This window comes from Aegilops tauschii, chromosome 5, assembly GCF_002575655.3.
Source record: "Aegilops tauschii subsp. strangulata cultivar AL8/78 chromosome 5, Aet v6.0, whole genome shotgun sequence".
In the NCBI taxonomy this organism is placed as follows: Eukaryota; Viridiplantae; Streptophyta; class Magnoliopsida; order Poales; family Poaceae; genus Aegilops; species Aegilops tauschii.
Genome location: NC_053039.3, coordinates 541,289,836 through 541,299,338, shown reverse-complemented (window position 1 = coordinate 541,299,338; position 9,503 = coordinate 541,289,836). Strand labels below are relative to the sequence as shown.

The 9,503-nt window shown below is 46.4% G+C and overlaps 2 protein-coding genes across 2 annotated transcripts; both read left to right on the top strand.

The window, feature by feature from the left end:
• The first annotated feature begins 242 nt into the window (after positions 1 to 242).
• Positions 243 to 3,070, top strand: LOC109757349 (uncharacterized). Its single transcript, XM_020316172.1, has 3 exons — positions 243 to 326; positions 2,384 to 2,542; positions 2,696 to 3,070. Exons 1-3 carry the CDS (start codon positions 243 to 245, stop codon positions 3,068 to 3,070), a joined length of 618 nt encoding a protein of 205 aa, XP_020171761.1.
• Positions 3,071 to 4,429: 1,359 nt separating this feature from the next.
• Positions 4,430 to 5,995, top strand: LOC109757350 (acetylserotonin O-methyltransferase 1-like). The gene is made up of 2 exons (XM_020316173.4): positions 4,430 to 5,328; positions 5,538 to 5,995. Exons 1-2 carry the CDS (start codon positions 4,546 to 4,548, stop codon positions 5,796 to 5,798), a joined length of 1,044 nt encoding a protein of 347 aa, XP_020171762.1. The 5' UTR covers positions 4,430 to 4,545; the 3' UTR covers positions 5,799 to 5,995.
• The last annotated feature ends 3,508 nt before the right edge of the window (positions 5,996 to 9,503 follow it).

Here is a 9,503-nt window from a genome sequence, read left to right as displayed (position 1 = left end):
AGTGTGCCTGTCTCTGATTGGTTGAAAGTCAGTGCCATGGATCGATGACATGGCAAGTAGACAGCCACACATCTCGTATCTACTACTCTCTCTTCATGCATTATAACCACACACGTCTCTATCACAAACAAACACAAACACACATGCATGCCACGCACAGCCACACACACACCTTATCTTCTGTCCCTCTCATCTTTCTCACCATCTCACACATCCACACTCTCGTACACAGGCACACAGCCATGGAGAACTCGAAGCACGCCGGCGGAGGACTCGAGCAGCAGCAGCAGCCTGCCGGCGTAGTGCTTGAGCACCTCCAGCTTCAGGTGTGCACCGTTCGTTCTCCTGCTCGCCCGCATGCCATCTCTCAAGCAGCAAAGTAGCAGCAGCTAGCAGCACGTACGCCGGCGGCCGGCCACCAAACTCCCTCATGCACGTAGCAGCGAAGCAGCTGATGCGAGGCAGCTGCAAGCGGCAGCGGCAGCACATGCACACGGCGGGAAGGCAACAGCTCACCAACCACACGCCGGCGAGCGGCGGCGCCAACAACCACGGAGGCCACGAGCCACATGCGTCGTCGACGGCGCCACCAAGAGCGACGGCCAGCTCATCTCACATAGACGCGTCTTCTTGCTGAGCAGCAGCACCCGCACGCTCCGGCAAGCCAACAACAGACCGGCCAAGCTAGCACACAAGCAGCGGACCGGCTAGCTTGGCAGAGGAGAGGGCATTGCTCAAACAGTTGACTAGTTGTCTGGATCCCCCCTATGATCACTGGGGCCACTGTAACTTGCGGGCATGAATCGGGACGTCGCCGTTGACGGCGGCGTCTTTTTTTTTTAAATTTTGCTGAACATCTTTACCGAGTGTACAACTCGGGAACCTTTTCCGAGTGCTACTGTACCAATTTTTGCCATTTCCGTCGTCCGTTAGTTATGTTTCACCGAGTCCCATATTTGCCGAGTACCACAAAAAACACTTGGCAATGGCGTTGCCGAGTGTGCGATGGTTGGTTCTCGGCGAAGTTCTCTTTGCCGGCAGGCTGTACGCCGAGTGTCCTTTGCCGAGTGCAACACTCGGCAAAGGCTTTGCCGAGTTTTTTGGGCCTTCGCCTACTGTTTACGGCACTCGGCAAAGCCGTTGATTCCAGTAGTGCACAAACGTTTTAAATAGACAAATCTATGAAAAATCACAAACAAACCCACGTGTGTTGTGTCTCCACTATGTGGTTAGAAATCCCACCAAAACTATCATGTTGGGACATGTGTCGTGTATGTAGTGAGCTACTTGTCATCATGAGAGAAGGTGAGAGTGAGATTTGCAAGAGTTACACCTTAATTAGTGATTTCAGAAATGCACCCTACTACACCTCAGGGATTGATTCCCCGACCCTGGTCACCATTTCTAGCTCAACGCGTTTGATTCGGTGGCTACTCCGAACTGGCCGGCACCGGCGGTCACCTCACATCGTGGGACCGGCTAAGTGTCGAGTTGCCGACGTCATCTCGGCGGCGGGACACCAGGTGGCCTTGTGTGACACGACCCCAGGGGGGCTCACCTAGCCACCTAGGGGAGATCTAGTAAGTGCATGCTAAGGGCATCTCCAAGGTGGACCCACAAGCCGCCCGCATCCGTCTGTACCAAGCTGTTTGGATCACTGGATCCATCCAACACGGGCCTGTATCGGTCTACGGCGCTGTCCGGACATGTTCTCTCGAAATCGGAGACAAAAGTGGGGCCAGTTTGCGGGAGTCCGGACATGCGAAACATACGAATCCGACACCCCATCCTACCCAAAACCCTTCCCGGACTCCGTGACTCCATCCTACTCATTTTCTCTCCTTCCTTCGTTCTCTCTTGCCTTCGCTGCCGCTCCACCACCCCGGCCACAACACCACACCCCTGCCGGAACTCTGCGTCTTTGTCACCTCCGGGGCTCTAGCTGGGCTCCCCGCCGCTTCTTAAGCGTCTCCATTCAACCCCTATCCACCAACTTCTATTCTCACCTTGCCCGGCAATTGTTCGCTGAATCGCCGAAGCTGAAAACAGTTGTCCATTCTACCTTCTAGTAATGGATTCTGAATTGGAGTACATATATGAGTAGTATGTTGAGTCGTCCGACGGCTCGTCGGACGAGAAGGATTACCCCGATGAGACGGCAATGATGCAAGCGGTCCTTGAAGACGCGGAGCGTGCGGAGGAGCATGTTCTCAATTTCAAGGGCTCGATTAAGGGTCATTGAGTGCTGAATCGCAACAAGGCGCGGCGGGCATTTGACACTGATGGCCTACTACTTTGCCCCGATGCACTATTCCCTGACCATTTTCGCCGGCATTTTTGGATGCGCAAGACTGTCTTCGATTGTTTGTACCATGGTGTCCAGTGCTACGATGACTACTTCATCCTGAAGAAGGACGCCATGGGATGCTTCTCTGGTTACCAGAAGTGCACGACCGCACTCCGGAAGATTGCATATGGTACGACTGCTAATTCGTGGGACGAGTACCTATGGATGTCTGAGAGCACATGCGGAAATGCCATGGTCAGGTTTGCAACTTCCATGGTCTTGGTGTTCGGACCTCGGTACATGATAGAACGAACTGTGGCAGACACCGAGAGGCTCTTGGCAATCTCAGAACCGATATGGTGGCCAGGTTTGCTTGGATCTCTTGAGTGCATGCATTGAAAATGGAAGAACTGCCCGAAGGCTTTACAAGGGCAATATCAGGGTCATGTTAAGAAGCCAACCATCATTCTTGAAGTAGTTGCATCACAGGATCTTTGGATTTGGCACGCTTTCTTTGGCATGCCCGGGTCTCACAATGACATCAATGTGCTGCAACAATCGCCGTTGTTTGCGAGGCTGACTCAAGGAAAAGCTCCTCCTTGCCACTATACTGTCTGTGGACATGAGTACAACATGGGCTACTATCTGGTTGACGGTGTCTATCCTTCATGGGCTATGTTTGTCAGCACCATCTCAAACCCAGTTGGAAAGAAAGAAAGTCACTTTTCCCAAAGACAAGAAGCAGCTAGAAAAGATGTCGAGAGGACATTTGGAGTTCTGTAGGCCCATTTTGCAGTTGTTTGTGGACCTGCAAGACAATAGCATCCGGAGACCTTGTTGGAGGTGATGACATGTTGTGTGATCATGCACAACATGATCGTCGAGGATGAGGATGACGATGTTGTCGCAGCTCTGTAATTTGAGAACATGGATGATCCTATCCAACTTACAGACCAGAATCCGGTCGCATTTGAAGAGTTTATTCAAATGCATCAACAAATTCGGCATTGACTAACTCACGAGCAGCTGAAGCAAGATCTCATTGAGTATCGGTGGGCGGTGAAAGAGGACAACAATGTTGGGACGTGCTATTTGAACTTTTAAAATTTGAACTAGTGCTGCATGCAGCTATTTGAACGTCTGTACCCTTTGCATGCGACTATTTGATAGTGCAGACTTGGAAAAGAAATGAAGAAGGCCGGATGTATGCGGCTATGGTTGGATGGCGTCCTCCGGCATTCGTATCCGCGGACTGGTTCTCCCTGTCCGCGGACTTATACGAAAGGAAATTTGCGGGTTGTCGTTGAAGATGCCCTAAGTAAACTTAAGTCCTAACGTGCTCTATATTTGATTCTGACGGCGTGCAGCTGCCTTAAACTTATTTCCTACTGTCTCATTCTGGGTCCTGAATTGAGAATTCAGCTCGTAAACGGCAAAGAGTTGGTCATCTGGTATTCGTGGAAAATAAGTGTCTAATGTGCGTTGGTTTCCACGAATTTGCGTCATTTCGTCCCAGAGACGAAAAGTCTCCTAAACTGGATACATCAATCAGTGTATACATCAGACAGCCGAGTAAAAAAAAATTGAATTCCAACACCCAAATCTGAACCAGTATTCCAACACGTAACTTACCAATTGCGGACCGCGCAGCCGCCCAATGGGCACAAGTGGACAGGGAAACGCGACAACAGCCATAGAAATTATTCTACATAAATCCAACTCATTGTTGCCCACAGAACATTATATTTCTGCCCACTGCTTAAAGATCTTTTACTCAATTATAGATATAGATCTTTACAAAGAAACAAATTTACAGCCATTCATTAATTAGTTGTGGCCGAAAATAAACTCCCGTTGTCTAATTGAACAGATTTGAGAGTAGCACAAGTATTTAGATCTGAAAGATGTGACTCAACTGAAATATTTGAAAACAGAGTGGAGCTATACATGAAGATATTTTTGTGCGCAAACATTTGATTTGAACGAGTTAGGTGTACCTGAGTAAATAGGCTCAATAGCTATCACTGACACTAATTTTTCTGCTATAAGCAAATTGTATATCATTACTAATCGATGCATTGTAAAGTTCATCTCAAAATGCCTTGACAGAATCCTGACTTTTAAACGTCTTACCACCCTTAAATGACTGACTACCCAATGGCCCTACCTTGTGCCATAGCAGGTTGACATGGTGTATATATAGACTACCCGGCATGTCTACATTCCAGCTATATCCAAAGCAAGTAAGCTCATAAAAAATGGCGCCCACCCAAGGCAAGCAGAGTTCTCAGGATTTGCTCGAGGCTCAAGTTGACCTTTGGCACCATTCATTGGGATTTGTCAAGTCCATGGCACTCAAATGTGCAATGGAACTGCAAATCCCTAACACCATCCAACACCATGGTGGGGCTATGACTCTTTCTGAGCTGGCCACAAAGACAGGGATCCATCCGTCTAAGCTTCCCCCCTTACGGGGACTCATGCGTGTACTCACCGTATCAGGCATCTTTGTTGTCCATGACTCAGCCTCGGGAGACAACAAGGAGGCTGTGTATGGACTTACCCCAAGCACGTGTCTCCTCGTCAGCGATGAAGTTAAATCAAACCTATTTCCCATTCTGTCTTTGTTCCTTGATTCAACTGCCATTACACCCTTTTTCGGCATGCACTCATGGTTCCTAGATGAGCATTCCACGTCCCTGTTCAAAAAGGCTCACGACCTTAACGTTTGGGAGATGGCTGACCAGAACAATGCTTGCAACGAGCAAATCAATAACGTGATGGTTTCTGATAGTAACTTTTTCATCAATATCCTCTTGAGGGAGTGTGGTGATGTATTTCTTGGCATAAACTCACTTATTGATGTTGCGGGAGGACACGGTGGAGCTGCTAGGGCAATTGCTATGTCGTTCCCCCAGATGAAATGCACTGTGTTGGATCTCCCTCATGTGGTTGCTGGAGCTCCCAGTGATGCCCATGTGTCATTTATTTCTGGCAATATGTTTAAGTACATTCCACCGGCGGATGCTCTTTTCCTGAAGGTAAACTCTTTAGGTTTTTTTTTGTTCCCTTGACATACATCACGTCCTCATTTGAGAATATATTGTCTAACTCATAAAGTGTGCATTTAGCCTCTTATACATACTAATTGAACCAATAAATTAACCTACCTAAATTTCTTGTGATAAAACTATAATTTCAAATATTATAGCGACTAATGGTAACATTTTTTTTCTGCTGTGAATCTTAGTGCATTTTTCACGATTGGTGTGATGAAGACTGTGTCAAGCTACTGAAGAATTGCAAGGAAGCTATCCCTCCCAGAGATGCTGGTGGAAAGGTGATAATCGTTGATATGGTGGTTGGATCTGGGCCAGATGACATTGTAACAAGAGAGACACAGGTTTTCTATGATCTCTTTATCATGGGTGCTGAGGGGATTGAGCGAGAGGAATTTGAGTGGAAGAAGATATTTATGGAAGCTGGGTTCAGCGATTACAAAATTCTATGAGTGCTGGGAGTTAGATCTGTTATTGAGCTCTACCCTTGAACACTCGATGAAAAACTACGCGGTAATCGGTATATTGTGTATTAATAAACTGGCAGGAATAACATGTGTGCTTTCTGGCTGCATGCCTTTAGCCTAGTGTGGTGAATAGTGTACTACCTTATTGTAATTTTTGCGAGGTGTGAGCGTTGTGACCAATAAATTAGCTCTCTTACTACATAGCAAATATATGCAGCAGGTTATTAGAATCTGTTCCAGCAGTGTTTATGCATAAACTACAATCAGCAGACGGATCTATATTTATTTTATGAGAATTACTCCTATAAAGAACGCTGCAGGACCCCCTGCTGGGGGCCTAGGCCTTCCACACCGCCTGTTTCACCTCGGCTTCACGCAGCTGGCTCCCTGGTGGGCTTGTGGCCGTTCGATCGCCACGGCCGCCCCCGCAACGGGCCAATTTGCCATGGGGGTCCATGACAGTGGGATGCGGGAGCGGCCGAGGCCACCCTCATTTGGTGTTTTTGTCTCACCCACGTGCACCTTCTCGCGGGCTACCCACGCGACGGAGAGGCCGGGTCCGCCTGTCAGCCTCTACATTCTGCACTGAGGTGGTTCGCCCGCATCGGGCGCGTCGTTCGTGCCTCATTGGCCCCACATTGATCCTCACAGACGCTTCACACCCGACCTATTTTCCTTGGGGGTCCACGACGCCTGGTGCGTGGGTGCCACCGTGGCCACCTTTCTGTGGTAGCTTTGCATCGCGCCCGCGTGCGCCAACACACGCGCTGCTCCGGGCATGATGGGGGAGTGGGGATAGATTCTTAGCATTGCTTGCTCCTGGACGGCCTTGTTCGCTCGCGCCAGCTGGCGCGCCCGTGCATGGAACCTGCCCGACTGTGCGTATGTGTTCCCGACGGCTCGAGGTGATGGCTGGGAGCTGGGTGGTCGGAGAGGGCTGCTCGGATGTTTGATGTTGGCCGGCTGCCATCTGCCACCGGCCCCTGTTGCCCTTCACCCGCGTGTGTCGTTTCGTTCGCTTGTCCAGGGGCATCCGATGTTTGGGCGACCGGCTAGAGGCAGCCGTCTTACCTGGGTTTGCCCGGATGTGCGTGCTCATGCTCGTTTCTTGGACCCCACCCGGCTATCCCGCCCAACACCCGGCTGTTGCCTGCGCTTTCGACACGTTGCGGAGCCGACGTCTTTTTGGCCTATTAAGGTGGGCATAAGGAACGTGCTCGTTTTTTTGACTTCGGCCCATTCCTACTGCCGTCCGACTAGTCCTATTTCCGGCCAGAGTCGGGGTGGAGTTGTGTTTGTTTCATCCGTCTGGTTATGTCCGTCTGAAACACCTTGGTTTTTGACACTTCTCTTTTCAAAAACTCCTTTGAAAATTTGTTGGAAGCTTAAATTGGATTTCAATTTGAATGGCTCTATGGACTGAAAAGCTCGGGAAATTTTTTCTTTCCCAAGTGAATCAAAGCTTTTAAATTTTTATCCAGGTGTTGTCGATTCCATCCTAGCTCGACCACAATCTTTATTCAATTTAAATATTCCTTTTCTATTAAATGGATAACTCTTTTTACCTAGGTTGTGCACCAACCAATATTTCTCTCTTGCCAAAACTTCCAACATAATTCTCGTAAATTAATTGGACCGTATGATTTTAAGGTCCCTTTGTTTAAGTGCAAATGGGTCAATCTGTCAGGAGGCGGGGTACAGGTAGACCCACAGTACGGAATGACAACAGTGGATTTGAACGATCTTGGGTACACAGACGAACCGTTCGTCCTAGCCAATGATGTGGCGCATTTTTCTATGTGAAGGACATGTCTACCAAACCGAGAAAAAGAAAAGATAAGGAAGCGAATACATCATACGATGAGCCAAAGCGCCAAATAGTTATTTCAGGAAAAAGAGACATCGTGGGAGTGGAGGGCAAGACAGACATGTCCGAAGATTATGAAAAGTTTCATGAAATTCCTCCCTTCAAAGTCAAGGCTGACCCAAGCACCCTGTCAAGCGATGAAGAATATCCATGGTTACGGCGCAATAAGCAAAGGACACAAGCGAAGAAAAAGTGAAGAATTTCTCTCCAGAACTATTATGATGATGTCTTTGATCTAGAATATCACTGCAGTTACATGTGAAGAAATGAAATGCATTTTGTAACAGACGAGTTTCCGTATGAAACTCTGATACTTCGAAATAGATTGTCCATTTTGTACACGAAGTGCATCCTGTTTTTGCCGTAACCCTCTCAACTTTTTAGCACATGCTATGTCGGTGAAATGATGATACCATGCCAATTTTCAACCTCTTCAGAGTTCATTTGAAGTGCTTTTCAATTTCAGGGTCATTTAGCTCAAAAAAATTAGTAAATGCATGAAAAATAACAGATGAAGTCAGAAAGGGTTGAAAATTGACGATGTGGCTTTGAATGGTTCATTTTGAACACACAAAAAGTCTGGAGTTCAAATAAGTTCAAAAAATGAAATCCCTTTGTAACAGATGAGTTTTCGTCCGAAACCCTAATACTTCGAAAGAGATTATCCATTTTGTACACGAAGTGCATCCAGTTTTTGCCGTAACCCTCTTAACTTTTTAGCACATACTATGTGGGTGAAATGATGATACCATGCCAATTTTCAACCTCTTCAGAGTTCATCTGAAGTGCTTTTCAATTTTAGGGTCATATAGCTAAAAAAATTAGTAAATGCATAAAAAAACAAATGAAGTCAGAAAGGGTTGAAAATTGATGATGTGGCTTTGAATGGTTCATTTTGAACACACAAAAAGTCTGGAGTTCAAATAAGTTCAAAAAATGTCCCGTTGTAAACAGATGAGTTTTCGTGCGAAACCCTTATACTTCGTAAGAGATTGTCCATTTTGTACACGAAGTGGATCCAGTTTTTGCCGTAACCCTCTCAACTTTTTAGCACATGCTATGTGGGTGAAATGATGGTACCATGCCAATTTTCAACCTCTTTAGAGTTCATCTGAAGTGCTTTTCAATTTCTGGGTCATTTAGCTTAAAAAATAGTAAGTACATGAAAAATAACAAATGAAGTCAGAAAGGGTTGAAAATTGAAGATGTGGCTTTGAATGGTTCATTTTGAACACACAAAAAGTCTGGAGTTAAAATAAGTTACAAAAAAGAAATCCCTTTGTAAACAGATGAGTTTTCGTCTGAAACCCTAATACTTCGAAACAGATTGTCCGTTTTGTACACGAAGTGCACCCAGTTTTTGTCGTAACACTCTCAACTTTTTAGCACATGCTATGAGGGTGAAATGATGATACCATGCCAATTTTCAACCTCTTCAGAGTCATCTGAAGTGCTTTTCAATTTCAGGGTCATTTAGCTCAAAAAAATTAGTAAATGCATGAAAAATAACAGATGAAGTCAGAAAGGGTTGAAAATTGATGATGTGGCTTTGAATGGTTCATTTTGAACACACAAAAAGTCTGGAGTTCAAATAAGTTCAAAAAATGAAATCCCTTTGTAACAGATGAGTTTTCGTCCGAAACCCTAATACTTCGAAAGAGATTATCCATTTTGTACACAAAGTGCATCCAGTTTTTGCCGCAACCCTCTTAACTTTTTAGCACATGCTATGTGGGTGAAATGATGATACCATGCCAATTTTCAACCTCTTCAGAGTTCATCTGAAGTGCTTTTCAATTTTAGGGTCATATAGCTAAAAAAAT